This window comes from Rattus norvegicus, chromosome 1 (genome assembly GCF_036323735.1).
Source record: "Rattus norvegicus strain BN/NHsdMcwi chromosome 1, GRCr8, whole genome shotgun sequence".
NCBI lineage: Eukaryota > Metazoa > Chordata > Mammalia > Rodentia > Muridae > Rattus > Rattus norvegicus.
The window spans coordinates 15074412-15094939 of NC_086019.1; the positions used below are offsets into that span (position 1 = coordinate 15074412).

Here is a 20528-nt window from a genome sequence, read left to right on the forward strand (position 1 = left end):
TATCAGTTCTGGAGGGACTTACATATGTTAAGCAAGCACTTTACACTTTGCCCCTTATCTCTGATTTTTATATCCAAGTAGGTCTGAGAAACAAAGCCTCAGTCAAGCATGGTGGTTTATGCTTTTAATTCCAGGACAGCCAGGACTGTTTCTCAAGCAAACAAATGAAGGAAGCTAAAACTCTCAGCTCCTTTGTGGACCTCTCTATACCAAACGTCTATCATATCTCTGTTCCAAATGATTTCACTTCTTTTGATTTAAAAGACCATTTTATTCAAGGAAACTTTTCCCCCACTGTGATGAACAATTAACTTGTAATTGAACAAACTGGATTTTTTTTTAAAACTGTAAATATAGAAAGGAAGTTTGGAACTGAAGAAAGAGAAACACGACGGAGTGAAACAACTCCCTGATCTCAAGAGAGGGTTCTCTACTGACGTCCCCACTGTTTGCTGAGTTTGACAGGGGATCACCAAGCTGACTTAGAGCTCACTCTGTAGCCTAGGCTACCTCTGCCTCCTTAGTGCTGAATTGTAGACATTAGCTCCCATGCCCATGCCCAGCTGTCATTTCTAACATACTTACTGCATGCTTGCACACAGGTCTTCACCTATGTGTACACATGTGAAAACTGAAGCAGGTGCCACAGCTTCCTGTTTACAGAAGTCATCCCTGATGGGCTCTACCTTGGCCACAGTTGCCATCCTGTGGAGGGGGCCCTTCAATGCAACCTTACTTTTCTTCCGTTCCTGCTTTGGCATAAAGAACATGGATCCTTCCTTTGGACATGCCTCTTCCCTTCAGAACCAATAGTCATGTCTTAAGACATGAATGTGCTCAAAGAGGAGGAGAGAAGTTGAATGTGGAGGGATCTTTCTTGTCTCCTTTGCTGAGCACTGCTGGGGTAAGCCCTTTAGAAGCAACCAGGGAATTTCTCAACAGACTTCCCCCAGGAACTGGTATTACAAGTGCTTGTAAGCCATCTGCTGTGGGCACTAAGAACCAAACCCAGGTTGTATGGAGACATTTTTAAGGATTGGCTGTATTCAACTCAAATGTGCTAAGTCATGCAAAAATATTAAGGACTGTGTTCTGTTGTTTAGGTGATAAAAATGTAATACACGGACCATTTTTAGTCACCCATATTTAGCAGCAATAGTATTTAGAAAACCCTCCTACATATTTAGGAAACTCTTCTAAGTAGCCTAAGCAAGGTGTAGATGAGATCCAGGCTCTGATCTGAGAACTAAAGGATGCAGCCAATGATGGTATGGGGGAGAAGGAGCTAAAGCCATTCATTCCGGTGGGAATGTGATACTGGCAGAAAACTCAAAGCCTCAGTGTGTATATCTGCAAGAGAGTGGAAGGTCCCAGTGACACCGGACATTCAGGATGATGCAGCCTAGCTTCTGGAGTCCCCAACACCCACAGCACAGCTCTTACCTGCTGGGCCATGGCCCGGATGCGCCAGTACTCTGCCTCGGCACTTGGGGAGGAAGACGGTGCTGCTACTCGCACCTGACAGCCTTCCCCACTGAAGCCCTCCGTGCCACTGTGGAAGCAGCCTAGCAGGTCCTAGGAAGGAACAGCGGGCGTTCATAAGGTTTGACTTGGTTCAGAGTGCCAGGCCCAATCTCCAATCAGACATAGACAAGATAACCAGCCTAGGATTTTTCTTTCCTCGTGTCCTGCTACCGTGCAGCTGCCTCATAAAAGAAAGGTAGCAGAACTCAGGCGTTCAGACTGACCAAGCATCAGGTGGCCAAGGGAGAAGAAGACAATTCTGCATCCCTCCTCGTCATATCTTACCTTCACCGGCTTCAGTGTGGCAGAGAAAGCATCCTGAAGAGCACAGCATGCCAGTCTCCACATCTCTTCTGTGAACACGGGACCTGCCGTCACCAGGACGTACCTGCCAAAAGGCATGGCCTCAGTCCGGGAATGGTGGTGTCTTCAATGTTGAATTGTGCACAGGTTCATCCTGCAGATGCCTCGCTAGCCTCCTCCTGCCTTCCACCCCCCCTCTGGTATTTCCTTGTCCAGATACTAATACCTACCCCTTTAATTTAGAAATATCAATGGATTTCTATTGCAAGCCGACCACCTTAGGCTCAATAGGCAAGGCTAAGTACCTTTCATCCACTTTCCCATTCTGACCCCATTTGTTACCACTCCTCTACAAATCATAGCTATGAAAAACAAGACGCAAACTCTTCTTGTCACTTACTCTTATCTCCCTGTGCCTGGTCCCTTGCTCTCCCAGCTAGTGTTATCACCTAGTGAAGACTTAACTGTGGCAATTGAAATGCAATGTTCCAGGAAGTCTCTGTTTGGGGAGGATTAAGATGTGTGGCCTTGTTGGAGGGGGTGTGGCACTAGGGGGAGGGCTTCTTTAAGGTTTTGAAAGCCTTTGACCATCCTAAGTGCTGTGCTCTCTCTGCTCTCTGCCTGCAGTTTGAGTCGTGAGCTCTCAGCAGTTCCTACTGACAGGCCCTTGCTCCACCATCACAGATACTAACCCTGTAGAACTGAGAGCCCAATTAACTGATTCCTTTGGTAAAGTTGCCTTCAACTTATAAAAGGTGTTTTTATTTGTAGCAATAGAAAAATAATGAAGAAAATCACTTTGGAGTAGGAACCAAGTGCCACCATTGTTACCATCCTGTTCCCCACACCCCTTATTCTTTCTGCGTATTTATAATTAACCCCCTCTGTAGGTGTCAGTGTTATCAGTTTTCAGTGACTCTCTCTCTTGGTTGTTATTATTTTCCTTTGAGAAATGGCCTTGCTGCATAGCCTAGAGTGACTTTGAACTCAGACTCTCTTTAATCTCCCTCCTGAGTTCTGGGATTACAGATGTGTACCTGGCAGTTCTGTCATCATTCCCAGTTTCTTGACACTAAAGGGATGGGAGGGTGTAGCTACCTAGTAACATTTTCACAAGAATCTTATGTCCTCATTGTACATGGGAACGATATTCTGGACTCCAAAATAGGGCTTGTTAGGAGTAGGGTGTTAGAGCGAGATCCTAAGACTTAAGAGGACCCCGCAAAGGGGTACACAGAACACAGGAACGGATTGAAGCAATCTACCTGGTGAGGAAGAGCTGGCAGTGGGCACTAAATCTCAGGTTCCACCCATCTTTAATTCTCACTCTCCTCCTTTCCCTCCAGGCAAACCATCCCCCTTTTCTCCTTCTACACTGAGCACATGATGAATGAACACCAAAGAAGGGGTACTAATTATAAATTATTTCCGAAAGGTAATCCAAAAGGGAGTCGCTACCATAAAAGACAATTCCTTGGGATTCTATGATAAGACCCCACCCCTGTAGAGAGCCAAGGGACCCTTTCCTCACCTGATGCAGGAACAGCCCACTCTGGAGATGGTTTCTGTGGGCTTGGCCACACATACTACCAGCAGCTCAAAGAGGTCCTTCAGCATGGTGTTGATCATACTCTCGTACCTAATGTCTGCAGGAAGAAGGAAAAAAGACTCTCAGAACTCGAGTGTAAAGGGAGAGAATGAAATGGCCATCTCCGGTAAAAGAGGAAAGTCTGAGACATAAAAAGATATACATTTGGGGAGAAGAAAAAAGGAATGGTGCATAACTTCCCTTGCACCTGGTCAAAACAGACAAAATAGAGCAAAGCAATGTCGTTCTTGGAGTCCTTTTATCCAATTTTGACATTTATCTCATTTATAGACAAAAGCAAGATGAAACATGTGGTTCACTTGCGTGTGTCATTCAAAGTCTAGCATGTAATTAATCTACTCAAACAAGACAGAAAATGGTAACATACGACCTGAAAACGAGTTGCTGAAAAAAAAAAAAAGCATCTAGAGAGGAAAATTCAAATATACTTTCCCAGGTGATGAAAACCGAATTACATTGAAGTGCTCCTGGAAAACAAAACGATCCCGTCACAGCTTCGTGATTTCTGAACCTTGTCAATCTGCCTTTCATCTGCCCATCATTTGCAGACTGAAGGAAACGGGAGATCCCCAAAGCCTGTCCAATTGTCACCTCAAGGAATGTGTCTGTCTGCTTTTCTTGGGGTCCTTGTGATGCCACAGATGCAATGTTCAGTGGTATCTTCCACTCAAAAATGTCAACCCCCTGAGCCTCACTCACGGTCTACGTGAGGATTCCGCTCCCTCCTTCATCTGCTGTGGAAATTCTTCCCTCTTCATGAAGCATTTTTATTTTGCAGGACAAATGATCTTCACTGAATTTAGTTCAGATGTGATTTCTTACTCTTGCTGTAAACTCCTTGGGGCCAACACTCTGCTTGGTCTCTTGTCTTTCTCAGCAAGGAGGCCTCTTTGGGCTTCCACGTATTTCCCCCTTCTGTTTAGAAGCTATGTTTCTCCTTCCTCCCAGACCTCCCAAAGCAGCTTGGTGAGCAAGAATCTCACTTCACAGAGGTCCCTGCTTAGGTCCCCAGGCTGCTGTCCTGCCTGCCCACAGGCATTAAGAAGCTTCCCTTTATCCCCGTCCCGATAAGTAACTCCTTGCTGGTAACCAGAGCCTTTTCTAAATTCTGTTTCTTCTATTTGCTTTCTTTATATGAGGAACCACAAACGACAAGATGTCCCACCTCTGCATACCCTAGCTAGGAAGGATTTTAAAAGCTGTGCACTTGAATACCCTTTTCTTCTTCTTATGCACAGCTATTAGGCGTCGTGCCTTCAGCGAAGGCATGTGCACCAGGCTTCCCCTTCCTCTGAGACAGCGATGCCCACAAGGGCTCGGGCTCTACAGCTACCTGAGTGTAGGAAACTCTGGATGTGCTCCACCACCAGCTCACAAGACAGACCAATGGCGTGCTTGAAGTTAGCGGATGCCACATCCCAGTAGGAATGGTCCTTGTGGCTACGGCGGAGCCAAAGAGACATCACGGGAAGGAGAAGGTGAACGACTGCATAGATTCCAAACCCTGGGCCTGGAAAGGAAAGGGCAGGGTTAGAATTGTGATTTCAAGGGGCGTGGGGGTTTCTTGCCATGACTGTATCAAAGATCTCTTTCAAAAAACAAAAAAACAAAAAACAAAAAACCTCTCCATTCTCTGATAAAGTGTGGGAAGAATTGAAAGCTCACTGGGGGGCAATAATGGAGATTTTTCTTCTTTGCATGATTTTAGCTCATGCAGGCATATGAATACACATCAAAAATTCAAAGATCACAAAGCTAAAATGTCTCTTGATCTTAGTCCTCAGATAAAAACATACAAACACATATGTGTATTTAGGAAAGAATGTCAAAATATATATACTTATATGGAACATCTAGGTATATAGTTTTATTTATAATAGTCTGAGTCTCACTCTGTTGTCCAGATAGGCTTTGAACTCTTGGACTTGAGTTTTCCTGGCAGAGCCACTTGAATAATAGCTTTGTGATTTCAGGCATTTTCTACTACAGTATCTTAGAGCTTCAAAGTCTACTTTTTTTTAAAAAAAAAAAGATTTATTTATTATATGTGAGTACACTGTAGCTGTCTTCAGACACATACCAGAAGAGGGCATCAGAGGATCCCATTACAGATGGTTGTGAGCCACCATGTGGTTGCTGGGATTTGAACTCAGGACCTCTGGAAGAGCAGTCAGTGCTCTTAACCTCTGAGCCATCTCTCTAGCCCCTAAAGTCTACTTTTTCTTAACTATGAAGAACAGAGTTCCTATTAAACAGTCCTTAATTTCACTGATATACTATTTCCATTATTCATAGGTATAATTTATCAGTCAATTTCAGTGCCCATGAACATTTAAGACATGAGATGTCTTTTTTTTTTTTATTCTGTAGGCAATGCTATAAAGATTATCTTTGTGCTCCCTTAAAGAAATATTAGTAGATTTTCACAAATCGATTTTAAAAGCAAGGTACAAATAGGGTGGGCTGGCACATGCTAAATCTCCTAGCACTTGGGGGTCAAGATTACTAGTTTCAGGCCAGTACGAGCTACACAGTAAGATCCAATCAGAAAAAAAAATATCAAAGATAACATGAAAATTACATAATATAGAGAAACAGAACTTACATATAGATATAATTCCATTTTAGCATATTTCCTTAAAGCACTTCTTGAGTGTACATGTGTGAATGCATATTTATAAATGCACACAATTTCACATAGCTGATTCCACATTTAAAATAACGCCTTATAAATGGCATAATGTTATTGCTTTCCATTTAGTGTTCAAAATTTTTATTTTAGCATTTAAGAGACGTCAACATATATGTGAGGAGGGGTGTTGTTTCCCTAATTAGTTCTTGACTGTGTCAATAAAAAAAGGTGGAAGCCAATTGCTGGGTGAAAGGAAAAAGGCGGGACTTCTGTGTCCCGGGAGGAAGAGAAGGGACACAGGAAAAAGGAGGGCTTTCGGATCAGGCTTTGGAGTGCGTCGGAAGCTGCAGGCATGGAGGTCTTGGGGCACCTAGAGTTTTGTGGCCTCCGCTTTGGGTGCAGGCAAAGGAAGATGGAGAGTTCTAGTTGATAAGATTAGGGCAGGAAATTCTTCACCCAGTCATTGAGTTATCTGGCTAGTTTTAAAATAAAAAACCATCTAGTGTTTTCCATCCACAGTGCTAAGGTGAGCAGGAGAGGAAAGAGGGCGGCCGGAGCCGTTGTGGGCGGCTTGGCAAGGCTAGCCATGAGGGGCTGGGAAGAGCAATGGCAGCTCCCGGGAGCGGGGTGTGGGAGTGGGGGAAGGAACAGCCGTTGGCGAAGGTGAGTGAGATTGGTTTATCGGAGCCTAGTGGGAGTGTGGGCAGAGCTCCCGAGAAGGCGGAAGCCATGTTTTATAAAATTACACGCAACACAAAAAGAAATACTTTTTTTTTTTTACATCAAACACTATTCAGATGTATTATATGGTAATTAATATGAAAATTGAAAATGGTACTTAGTTAGACATGAGATATTTTAGAAGTCGTGGTGCACAACTTTGTTTAGTGGAGCACTCTTAATTTTTAAACACATGAGAATACCTACAACCTTTGCAATGAATGTTAAGCAGGCGTCAATAATCGAGTCTTCAAAAATGATGACTAGACATCTCACCGTGGGATCAATAGGTAGCTTCATTAAGGTTCTAATTCTAAAATCTCAGGCTGGGAGAGATGGCTCAGCCATTGAAAAGTACTGGCTGCTCTTAACTGAACCTAGTCTAGAGAACCAGAATTCCATTCTCATCCCCTGCATGGTAGCTCACAGTTGTCTGTGACTCCAGTTTCAGGGGATCTGATGCCCTCTTCTGGCGTCTCCAAGTACTATACGCGTGCGGTGCACAGACATTTATACAGGCAGGGCACCCACCCATAACACAACCTCACATTAATTAACCTTACATTAATAAAAACACCTTACATTTCTATAAAAAGTTTCTTTGGCTGAGGGAACTTTGAAATGAATAATATGTATGCTAAGCTTTTAAAACTCAGAACAAGAGATGCATTTCTAGGGCCTCTTTGCTACCCAGGGGACCATCCTAGACAGTAGGTATCTTTTTCCAATTCCAATCACCATGACAAGAGGCTGCTTGGTCTGGGGGTGATCTGTTGAGTTCTCCTACTGGGTCTGCAAAGGCCGTAAGATCTGGACAAGAAAGGAGGCTGCAACCTTAAAAAATAGCTATGTGCCTAACAGCCCCTCCTCCAATAAACACAGATATAGACATTTACCAGGTGTCTTGGTGACGTCTCTCAACAGTTCAAAGAGCAGATCTAAGGTGGGAGGTTGGTGTTGTCGGGGACAGATGGACACAGCTGCTGTTAGCTGCTCCAACAGGATGATCCAGACGTCTATCAGACCTGGAAAACAGAACACAGACCTCTCCGAAATCCAGCTACGCATCAGGAAGAATAATACTTGCAAGATGCCGGCAAACTGCATGTGTGAATGGGATGTTGTCAATCAGATCTTTAACTCTAGGTGCCTACAAGCAGGCCAAGATCGACTAATATGGTCTCACAAAGTCAAAGGAAAACACAAGACTCTAATTCTTCCCTAACTCCACCCTTTAAAAATGGCAATAGGGTGTGTAAATTTTATACTGCAATGATCATCAGGCTTCTTGGGAACTAATCAGCAAACAATACAAATAGAAAATTGTCCATTTAGCTTTATTTCTGTCTATCCTCTTGTTTTTCTTCAGAGACAGGATCTCATGGAGCTAGCCTCGAACTTACTAGTTAGCCAATGATGACCTGGAAATTCTCACTGGAAGTCTCCACCTCACATATGTGCACCTAATACACACATACATAAAGAGTATTAAGAACTGACATATTTTCAGATACTACCATGGGTTTTCTAATATACATAATTTCCAGCCCAGTGAAAAGTACGAAATATAAATCACAAGCACACATAGACTATTCAAAGCTAGACATGATAACTGACAAGGTAGATACCAGGCACTTGTTACACACTGTAATATTTATGTGGTGCTGGAGATCAAACCCAGGGCATCATGCATGTGAGGTAAGCATTCTTCCAAATAAATACATCCCTAGCCTCCCCAGCCTGTTATTTTAAAATAACAAAATTAGCTACTTCCGTTGTTTTCTTTGTAACTATAGTGGCATTAATTACATGCATCATGCAGTGTAGCCCTCAGTACCATTTTCACAATTGCTGTCCTCTCACACAGACTCTGCAACTAGTCTTCCACTGACCCTAACTCCAGCTTATCTCCTAACCCCTGCCAAGCTGCTTTGTTTACCGTGGCAGGGGTAAGGTGATCCATCTCTGTTTTTGCCACATTGATATGTTTGCCACTTCTGCCTCAAATCCCTGGAGGAAGGGTGACTTTGGAAAGGGCCATGTGACTTGTCTTTCTATGTACAACAAGCCATATAGATGACTTGATAAGGGATATTGTTATGCATAAGGATGGGGAACAGCCTTGATCACTAGAGTCTGGTAATTAGGGCCACGGTGAGCGTGAAGAATAGATATGTTGAGTAATCCTCAGCTTCCACTAGCTTCTATACCCTTCTCTACTACATAAATCTTTGAAACAACTCTAGAACTCATGACCTTGGCCCACATCTCCATGTCCTCGTCACTCTCTACACGAGGTTTTGAGCATTGCCTGCGAGTCTGGGAGTGTGTTGTGCTATGCACACTTTTTTGTTCTCCACTCTCTTGTCCCCTTATGTGTATAATGTTCCTAAGACTTATACATTTCTCTGATTTATCAGACTTTGGATTAAAAGACTTTCTGGATCTAGTCAAAGAGCCTGATGAGGACAAGAGCAGGGGGGCAGCAGGGCGCTCTTCACACTTTAACCTTAGAACATGTTTACTGAAACATTCATAGATTTAATGCAATGTTTTGGGCTTTGGTTTGGATTAATATGAAGAGAGAAAGAAGAAAAACACACATGAGCAGTTAGCTGTACACTGGTAATAACTGACAGAAGGAGATACCATTGTGTCTGACTCTATATATTCTCCGTATGTTTCTGCTTTTATATATTTTATCTAGATTTGTAAGTGCTGGCATTTTCCATTGGGTGGGGGCAAGAAACATGGGCCTTGAAAATCCATGGTGATTTCTGAGAATATATCATTCTGAGAAGTGGTTAGGTGAACATATGTGTAGAGATGCGTGTAGCCATGTTCGCACATGTAGAAGCTAGAAGTTATCTGTCTTTCACTATTAACCTCCATCTAATGAGAACCTGTCTTTGACTGAACCTGGAGCTCACCATTTGGGCTACACTGGTTGGCTAGTGGGCCCCTGGGATTTCCCTGTCTCTGTATCACTAGCTTCTGCTGCGGTTGTATACCATACTACTACTACTACACTACTAAGCATAGTTATTTTTCTTCTTTCTCTCTCCCTTTAGTACAAGTCAAAATCCAAAAACTATTATAGATGACAACATTAGCTTCTGCTCATAATCACATTGGTTAAAGTTTTCAATGTTAAGTCGAACTCATCCTTTTTCATAATTTATTTGTTATGTTAGGTATCTGGTCCTCCCTATGTTTTCTCTGATTTAGGGAGGTTTCACCATTTAAGATGATCTATTGAATACTGTAAACTTCTAACCACACCTTGAACCGAAAGACAAAAAAAAATAGAAGCATCCTCCAGAGTGTCTGAAACAGTCTGTGCTTGGAAAGTAGGCCTATTTCTGAGTCTGCTTTATATTTGTAGACGTGAACAGGACAAGGTCTTCTGAGACGACAGGCCACAGGTGAACAGGAACCAGTTCACCAGGAAAATCACTTGGTCTTAGTAGATCATAGTCTGGTTCACAGGAGATTTCATGGAACCTACTTTGAAATAAATGTCTTAAAAGTATTCTTTCCCTAAGCCTATTAGCCTCACTTATCGCAAATATAGTCTCTCTTCAGCAATGGTTTAATTTCCCCTGGGTCTCTAGTCAGACAGTCTTAGGGGAAGCAATTGTGTTTCCTTGAAACCAGTGAAGGCTAGTGCTAGCCCATTTAAACACCAGCGCAATTTTGTCTGACTTTGCTAAATTCAAGAGAAATCAAAACTTATTTGGTGAAATCTGTATAATTATGATGGCTTTATACAGAGGCACCCATATAAGGAGAATGGGTTAGTTTCAATTTTAGGGAGTCCTTGGAAACTCTGGTTAAACTTATCCTGGCATAAAATTACTTAAAAAAAAAAAACAAACAGAAGTGGAGGACTCGTCTTATGATCTGTAAACTAACTTAATTTATGTCCTAAGAATCTGGGATCAAGAACAATAATCCTAGTCAAATCAATCAACTTACCAGTGTCGTCATCAAAATCTGACAAGACTGATTCAATTCCGTCTTCACTGCTTGCCGACTGCTCCTGAAGTCTTCGTGGCAAACTGGCAAGTCTCCCACTAAGGAATATTGGCTTTAAGGGCATTTTGTAGATCTTGGCCAATAACTAAGTAAGAAAATCACACCAAACAGTACACTTACATATCGGGGAAGTCTCAGTGTTAGGAAATAGGAAGATTATAAATCATTATTAAAGAGGACTCAAAACTAGAAGGGCTTCTAAAAACAAATAAAAGTTATTGTGATTTGCATTTAAAAAAGTAGTTGACAAGAGCATTTATATCAGGAAGCAGAAGCAATAAGGCTTACTGGCAACAAAGCAGCAGCAATTTTTCATCATCTGAGTTTTATACACTTTTATGAATTCACTAAGGTCACTGTCAATATGTCAAATATTTTTGTCTATAGGGGACCCCAGTGAAGAATGGGGCCCATAGACTTCGGCTTCCCCTTCTCATGACCCACCTCTCCTAGGAAACAGGAGGCAAAAAGCACCTAGGAGATGAGGAGATTTGAGGTCAAGGTAAAGGAGATAAAGGAACCTCTCCTAGGGCTCAGTTAAAGATATTTGCTGGTCTTTTATGAATACCTTCTAAGGCATGTTTGGGGGCTTGGAGCTGTGAGTGGGGCCTCCCCAGTACCTGAGAACAACGTCTGAGGTAATCCAAGGCAGGCAGGCACAGGTCTGTAGATGTGGCTCCAGCTCCAGGAACACAGTCTCCAATCTCTTTACAGTCTACCTCCCCTAGGGCAGTGTGGGAACAGGGACAAAATTACCCCTGCTTCCAGTTATACCAGAAGACCCACTCACTCAACATCTTACCCAAATATACCCACGAGGAAGTAAGGAGAAAGTTACAGCAACTCGTATCATCCTGATAAAAATTCCTCTCTGAATTTTCTCCCTGAGAGGGTATTTTTGAAACCAGTGCACAGATTCCCTTCTCTGCTAGAGGATGTGACTTCTAAGACCTGGTGACAGAGAACAGTTCTACAGACAGGCCTTGCAAGGCTGAAATGAGGTACCTTGCCTCCCTCTTTGGACTTCCTCTTCTGCCAGTCCTAGACACTAAAAGCTGATAGTAAATGAATAGCCTAAGGAGAACAAACATATGGGGGTTGTAGACATGGAGCTATTTAATTAGACTTAGATTAGTTTATTTTCATATCCTTGTAGCGATTTACTGTAGCTTTTCTAAAGGTAAAGAAATGAGAATCATAATTTTTATTCTCAGTGTCATGAATCTATTTCTATGCCTCTAATAAAATCGTCCCATAGCACTATAATTATAGCTAATTGTCTGCAATTGTAGCAGCAAACACCCTTCCATATGAATAAACAGACATAATTACTAGGCATTAGTTAGAATTCAGAAGCACCGAAGCATGCATCTACATAAAAGAGTTAGACAAATTCACATTTTAGATTAGGGATGGCAAACTTTTCGTTAAGGGTCAGAGAGAGCAAGTACTTCAGACTTCGCAGGTCATCCTATCTGGGTTATAACTTCACTTCTATTGCCGTAGCACAAAGTCGGAATAAAACTGTTTTACAGAAAATCTGTTAGTGAGTTAGATTTGAACTGTTGGTCTGGTAGTTTCTGGTTTACAGTCATATACCTTACAGCTAAAAACAGAGGCCGGGGTTAATTCGTGCTGAGAAAGGCAGGTGGAAATTAGCAATAGTGTCATTACCTACCTTCTTGATTGTAGCGTGTGTTACTTTTTTATGCTGTATACCAAGTCTATATAAATAGGCTTTCTGGAACCAAGTAGTACCCAGGAGGCATGGCTGTATGGAGGGTTCTGTCTTTCCTACTGAACCCCAAGGCTTATGCCTTCACTCTCTACTTCACAAACCACAGATAAAAATAGAATCTCTCTTTTCAAAGTACCCTCGATGTGCACATTAATAATTTAGCATCTGTACATTCAGTCCCTAAACTTTTCTCTAAGATAAAGCCTCAGATTTCCAACATGCTGTAAGAAACCTCTGCCTGCGTATTTCACAGACACCTTATGTGCCTGACTCTCCGAGGAAAATGTATTAGGCTGTAGATAGCTACCTGCGGTCACTTCATAGGGTTACCAGACTGCCTGATGTCAGTGTTATTTATTGCTATCACTGGTTTCTTTTTTAATGTTTACTATTTGTTTATTTTTTTATTTACTCTTTATTTTTATCTGTTTGAGTATTTGCCTGCACGCATGTCTGTACACCTCTTCCATGCCTGGGGCTTGAGGAAGCCAGAAGAGGAAATTTTATCCTCTGGGACTGGAGTTAGAGATGACTGTGAGCTGACATTTAGGTGCTAGGAATTAAACCCAGGTCATCTGGAAGAGAAACCAACACGCTTAATTGCTGAGCTCTCCGGGCTTTGTGATTAGTCTTCGTCAGTCTAATAAAAATCTACTTTATAGATTAATTGTTGGTGTGTATGTATGTACAGGAAAAAATTAGAGACCACACAGGTTTGGTACTGTCAGTAGCATTAAGAATCTACTGGTGGTCTGAGAAAGGATCCTTGTGGGTGAAGATGGCAAATGTATGTTGTAACAGAACAGGGTAAGGATTGTCTATAGCTCAGACCAAGAGCAAGTACATCCTGACACCTTCATTTTGCTCTTACTCTTATACCAAGAATAAGGGAGGCACAAGTCTAAACACTCCTTTGTGTCCAATTTTCTTTCACAAAAGAGTGATCAATGTACCAATTATTTACTGGGGCACCAATAGAACATCAACCTTCTATTTTCTCATTTCCAAGGTTCTCTGACTCCACATCCAGGAGCTCTCTGGTTAAGCCTCTCAGATGTGTAAATGCCTTCTAAACATGTGGTTAAGCCCCTGCTCCTTCCCTCAGTCTCACCCAGATGAATCTGTGCTCTGTAAAACCGAGCTTCAGTGGGTCATGCTGCATACAAGATTTTACAGTATTGTGTTCCTAACTTAAGCATATAATCACCTATATACCTGCTAAATATACTTTCTATACACCAGGACTTTAAGAAGGAGGATGCTGGGGTTGGGGATTTAGCTCAGTGGTAGATCGCTTGCCTAGCGAGCGCAAGGCCCTGGGTTCGGTCCCCAGCTCTGAAAAAAAAAAAAAAAAAAGGAGGATGCTAACTAATCCAAAACTCACATTACAATTAAGAAGGCCAGAGGAGGCATTCTTAGTTTTACTTTCTAACTGCTAAGTGAACATTGAAGGGAATGGCTTCTGACACCATGTGTTCACATCCTAGGATATTTGCTTGTTTTTAGGATCCTGTCGTCAGATTCTACCCTTTTATTGCTAAATGAATGAAATCCAAGTTTTTAAGAAGAAAGCTTCGTTCCTTTAATAATACTAAGGCTGCCCTGTTACTAAGACCTGCTCAGCATAGGACAAACTAATAACTAGCAAGAGATCTTCCTGAAATGACTTCACTTTAGATTATTTTTTACAATGAAGCTCCAATAGGCAAGGCCAGAAAAAAATCATTTTTAGGAAATATTCCTGATATTAATATGCATTTCCTGTTGTTAAAACATATATGACAATCACCAAGTATTAGGTCACCACTTTTCAGCAGATCTCTGCAGATCTATGAAGATGTACTGTCTTGTAGTGACACTATATAGATGACTTCTTAATTCTTAATGATGATCCTTTAAAAATTCCTCAAATTATATCAGTGATTATTAAGCTGTTTTATAGTGGGACTGCTATTAGATTCTTTTCTGATAGTAAAAACTGCAGTGAGAACTCTGCCAGTCTCCCAGGTGTCACCAGTTAATTGCTTCTAGACAGGAACCAGACTTTCTATTACTCAGAGCACATTACAAGAGGTTGTAAAACCATTAACCAAAGGTCAGAAACATGGAACTAATGATTTATTTTAGGTGCTAGGACAGAAGATAAAATATTTACTGGGTTTATCTACACAAAAGCTCGCTAATAACTTAGTTATGGTTTTAAACCTTCATTGAGCCTGTGGGGCTATGACAGGTGATGGATGTTTAGCCATAGTAATGCCTAATGGATATGCATGCAAACATTCTCTGTTTCAATTTATGATTTGATTTTATGTGTGAATTTGTGATGATCTTTTTACCATGTGATCATGTGTTCTGAAAGATCCATAGGGGCTGAAGGCAAAGAGAAGAATTAGATGAGCTGAGGAGAACTTTTTAGACAGAACTGAACTCAAGAAGATCTTAGAAGTGAAGGGGTAGCATTGGGAGAAAAGGTATTGAGAGTAAGAACATTCTTGTGATATCAGAGCAGGAGGAGAGAGCAAGATTAGAAGGAGAATGCAGAGTGGAGTAACTTAGAGACTATAGGTTACATAAGAAATTAAGAGAGCAATGTACAGAATGCAGAGGGAAAGAAGAAAAAGAAAAAGCCGTAGAAAGCATAAGGAGCAGGTAGGCTTCTCCTTACCATGGGACAGAACAGGTTCTTTCTTAACAAGGCAGGCTTAGTCTTTTTTTTTTCTCCATTTTTATTAACTTGAGTATTTATTTACATTTCGATTGTTATTCCCCTTTCCAGTTTCCGGGCCAACATCCCCCTAACCCTTCTATACGGGTGTTCCCCTCCCCACCCTCCCCCCATTACTGCCCTCCCCCCAACAATCATGTTCACTGGAGGTTAAGTCTTGGCAGGACCAAGGGCTTCCCCTTCCACTGGTGCTCTTACTAGGCTATTCATTGCTACCTGTGAGGTTGGAGCCCAGGGTCAGTCCATGTATAGTCTTTGGGTAGTGGCTTAGTCCCTGGAAGCTCTGGTTAGTTGGCATTGTTGTTCATACGGGGTCTCAAGCCCCCTCAAGCTCTTCCAGTCCTTTCTCTGATTCCTTCAACGGGGGTCCTGTTCTCATTTCAGTGGTTTGCTGCTGCTGGCATTCGCCTATGTATTTGCTGTATTCTGGCTGTGCCTCTCAGGAGAGATCTATATCCGGTTCCTGTAGGCCTGCACTTCTTTGCTTCATCCATTTTATCTAATTGGGTGGCTGTATATGTATGGGCCACATGTGGGGCAGGCTCTGAATGGGTGTTCCTTCTCTCTCTGTTTTAATCTTTGCCTCCCTATTCCCTGCCAAGGGTATTCTTGTTCCCCTTTTAAAGAAGGAGTGAAGCATTCACATTTTGGTCATCCTTCTTGAGTTTCATGTGTTCTGTGCATCTAGGGTAATTCAAGCATTTGGGCTAATAGCCACTTATCAATGAGTGCATTCCATGTGTGTTTTCCTGTGATTGGGTTACCTCACTCAGGATGATACTTTCCAGTTCCATCCATTTGCCTATGAATTTCATGAAGTCATTGTTTTTGATGGCTGAGTAATATTCCATTGTGTAGATGTACCACATTTTCTGTATCCATTCCTCTGTTGAAGGGCATCTGGGTTCTTTCCAACTTCTGGCTATTATAAACAAGGCTGCTATGAACATAGTAGAACACGTGTCTTTGTTATATGTTGGGGTATCTTTTGGGTATATGCCCAAAAGAGGTATAGCTGGGTCCTCAGGTAGTTCAATGTCCAATTTTCTGAGGAACCTCCAGACTGATTTCCAGAATGGTTGTACCAGTCTGCAATCCCACCAACAATGGAGGAGTGTTTCTTTTTCTCCACATTCTCACCAGCACCTGTTGTTGCCTGAGATTTTTATCTTAGCCATTCTGACTGGTGTGAGGTGAAATCTCAGGGTTGTTTTGATTTGCATTTCCCTTATGACTAAAGATGTTGAACATTTCTTTAGGTGTTTCTCAGCCATTCGGCATTCCTCAGCTGTGAATTCTTTGTTTAGCTCTGAACCCCATTTTTAATAGGGTTATTTGTCTCCCTGTGGTCTAACTTCTTGAGTTCTTTGTATATTTTGGATATAATCCTTCTATCAGTTGTAGGATTGGTAAAGATCTTTTCCCAATCTGTTGGTTGTCATTTTGTCCTATTTGCACTATTGTTAGGACAAAAAATAGTTGCTATTGTCCAAACAATAGTTTGCCTTACAGAAGCTTTGCAGTTTTATGAGATCCCATTTGTTGATTCTTGATATTAGAGCATAAGCCATTGGTATTATGTTCAGGAAATTTTCTCCAGTGCCCATGTGTTCAAGATGCTTCCCCACTTTTTCTTCTATTAGTTTGAGTGTATCTGGTCTGATGTGGAGGTCCTTGATCCACTTGGACTTAAGCTTTGTACAGGGTGATAAGCATGGATCGATCTGCATTCTTCTACATGCTGACCTCCAGTTGAACCAGCACCATTTGCTGAAAATGCTATCTTTTTTCCACTGGATGGTTTTGTCTCCTTTGTCAAAAATCAAATGACCATAGGTGTGTGGGTTCATTTCTGGGTCTTCAATTCTATTCCACTGGTCTATCTGTCTGTTTCTGTACCAATACCATGCAGTTTTTATCACTATTGCTCTGTAATACTGCTTGAGTTCAGGGATTGTGATTCCCCCAGAAGTCCTTTTATTGTTGAGGATAGTTTTAGCTATCTTGGGTTTTTTGTTATTCCAAATGAATTTGCAAATTGTTCTGTCTAACTCTCTGAAGAATTGGATTGGTATTTTGATGGGGATTGCATTGAATCTGTAGATCACTTTTGGTAAAATGGCCATTTTTACTATATTAATCCTGCCAATCCATGAGCATGGGTGATCTTTCCATCTTCTGAGGTCTTCTTCAATTTCTTTCTTCAGAGGCTTGAAGTTCTTATTGTACAGATCTTTCACTTGCTTGTTTAAAGTCACACCGAGGTATTTTATATTATTTGGGACTATTATGAAGGGTGTCGTTTCCCTAATTTCTTTCTTGGCTTATTTCTCTTTTGTGTAGAGGAAGGCTATTAGAGAAACAAAGCTTTCTTCTTACAAAATTGGGTTTAATTCATTTAGCATTAAAAGGGTAGAAGCTTTTTCTTTCTCCATACAATAAAGATTGGAGTTCATTTTTCATCCAGAATGAGTGAGTTCTTTCTGCACCAGTGCTTGGTCTTTTGCTCCATATGCATATGTAAGTATGGGTATATGTGTGTAAGTTTGTAATTGTGAGAATGTATGCAAGCCGAACCCAAGTGGTTTGAATAGAAAAGTATAAATATGCATTAGTGAGTCTGTATTCGAACTTATGTGTTTTTTTGCATATTGGCTTATATAAAAGTTTTTCCTTTTGCAGGTGTTATTCCCTTCTCCTCGTTCAATAGTTTATTGCTCCAAACTCCCCCCCCCCCAGCCTGACAAGTGAGAGGCATCTGGACAAGAGGGAAAAGGCTCTAGCAATTAATCCTTTACTTTATCTCCTGCTGTTTAGGATGAGGTGCTAAGTGCCAGAGACTGCAGTTCCTAGTCTCAGAGGAGCACAGCTACAGTAGCATAGTGTAGATTTAGATAAATAATATTTTTATTATTATACAGCAACCCTAAATATCTCATTAGACAAATGCTTACCCTCCCCTGATGCTCTCCCCCTCCACTGCCTCAAGAAGAACCAACAAGAAAGAAGACTGGGACTGGCCCTCAAGTACCCTGTCTCCAGGGACATCCCTATAAAACAATTGTAGAAAGTGTCTACAATGACCGTGAATTATTAAAGGAGGTTTCGTTCCACTTACCCAGCCCCTTGACAAACTTCATAAGGCACATGATGTAACTAGTAGCTGCATTGGCAAAGACCTGGATGTTGTCGGTATTGAGAAAAGCTTCAAACACATCGAATACAGGAGCCTGGCCTTTTCCTGAGGGAGGAAGATAATAGAATCTTAATAAAGGGAGCTTTTTAACCACTCAGAGTGCTAATGCTCTCAGTGATTCCCAATGAGTCTTAGAAAATATTCATTAGAAAAAATTAAGAGCACTGGCTGCTTTTCTAGAGGTCTAGAGTTCAATTCCCAGCCACCACCACATTGTGGGTCACAACCCTCTGTAATGAGATCTGCTGTCTGCTTCTGGCATATAGGTGTACTCACATAAATAGAGCACTCATATACGTAAAATAAATACTTTTAACGTTGTTGGATCGTTTGGCTGAGTAGATAGTATGTCTTACTGTTTCACCTACATGGGAGTAGTAGGAAGGCTAGGATGAAAGTTGGATAATGGGGTTAGAGCTATAGGAACATAAGCCCAGATTAATGTGTAGGTCAACAGTACAGTAAACATAGGATTACCAAAATAGTGGAACATCCATAGACAAGGGAAGGACCATTCAGACAAGTCTCAGATGAAATACACGTATTTATTAATTCCTGTGCAGAAGTCATAGGAATGAGTCTGCTTGTCTTAGGAAATCCTGCTTGCAAGGTTGTCAGTCAAGTGGCTCCAGGCTGGCGTCTAGGAACTTGATTCTCAGAATATTCCTGGGCAAGTACCTTATAAGGTGGTTCACTGTTCTAGACTGTGCAAACAGTTTGGTTTGTACTGAATATTCTAGATGTGGAACATGCCAGGTACAATGTATCTAAGTGACCTGTCTTCAACTGGGTCTTTAACTGGCTTCATGTTCTGACACTTCCAGATGTTCTGTGTGATGTTCCATGGGGAGCAAGAGTGTAAGGAAAGCTGTAGCATTCTTCCAGGCTTCGTCTTCTTACCTTAAAACCAGGCTGTGCCCACATTATACTACCACAGTGAATCTTAGTCATAAGCCGTGGGATAAACCTAAGCCATGTAATAATTCCTATCAGAGTTGTATGCTCTGTCCACAAGTCCTTCCTCTGGGTTTCTGAATGTCAGGGTGACCTGGATCACTGAAACAGTATCCTTGGACACTGGGAATGCCAATTTATTTCTAGGTAGATCCAATACCCTTAATTCTGATTCCCCTGTATTATACTTTCCAGTTTTCTTACTTAAAAATAGATTCAGGCTTAGTGTACACTTTCCAAAATGTTGGGGACCAGATGTGTTTCCAAATTTGGAGCTCTTCAGAGTTTGAAATATTTGCTTAGACTTTACTGAGCATCTGAAATCTGAGTACTATGAAATAACAATGTCTTTTTTTAAAAAAAAAATTGGAGCATTTCATATTTTTGGATGATCAACTCATAACATTCTCCTGTGTGGTTTCAGAAAGAAACTCTACAGACCAATACAGAGTGACCAATACCATCTCAGCAAGAGTGGGGCCTAATGGGTCAGGGCTCTGGGTCAGCTAGCCGCAAGCTAACCCCAAATTCTAGCTATATGTTATTTCCTGTTGACAAACATAGCTGACAGACAGAATGTTTTTCCTTCCGTCCTTTTGATAACCCGAGACTTGGCATAAGAAATGAAGGTGCTATAGTAAGAATCACCCGACTGTTCTTACCCATAGAGTAGTCCCCAACCAGGTACTCCTTCACCTCTGACTTGTTCCCACTGTGCACTGTCTCCAGAGCACTGAACAGGGGTCTCCATCCCGACTGGATCTGTGCAGAGCACACCTCAACCAGCTCCCCAATGGAGGTGACCACCTGTACAGGTGAAGGAGGAGGTGATTGATTAACACAAGTGGAGCTCATGGAAAAAGTCATGTACTGCTCTCCCCACTCCCCTACTTCTGAGATAATTTTAGGGAAAGAGAAAAATCGATGAGGAAGCTTTGACAGGATGAGCCTTCTGCATTGTAGATTCAGGAACTTTCCAGTTCATGTTCTGCAAATAATTTTACAACCTTGAGCTTCTCTTCTCTTTTCTTTTTTTCTTTTTAAAAATATTTTGCGGCCCGCAGCAGCTCTCTGCTCCCAGACCCC

At 41.6% G+C, this 20528-nt stretch overlaps 1 protein-coding gene across 2 annotated transcripts in view; it reads right to left on the reverse strand.

Annotated features, from left to right (window-relative positions):
• The window catches only part of Arfgef3 (ARFGEF family member 3), a 165169-nt gene that overhangs the window by 15838 nt on the left and 128803 nt on the right, over positions 1–20528 (reverse strand). For both annotated transcript variants that reach the window (NM_001427849.1, XM_039098805.2), the window contains 9 exons: positions 20105–20249; positions 18411–18533; positions 11447–11550; positions 10767–10911; positions 7685–7813; positions 4770–4946; positions 3359–3473; positions 1810–1912; positions 1444–1575 (listed from right to left, as the gene is read on the reverse strand). In NM_001427849.1, coding sequence (NP_001414778.1) covers positions 1444–1575; positions 1810–1912; positions 3359–3473; positions 4770–4946; positions 7685–7813; positions 10767–10911; positions 11447–11550; positions 18411–18533; positions 20105–20249 — 1173 coding nt within the window. The remainder of the gene's footprint in view (positions 1–1443; positions 1576–1809; positions 1913–3358; positions 3474–4769; positions 4947–7684; positions 7814–10766; positions 10912–11446; positions 11551–18410; positions 18534–20104; positions 20250–20528) is intronic.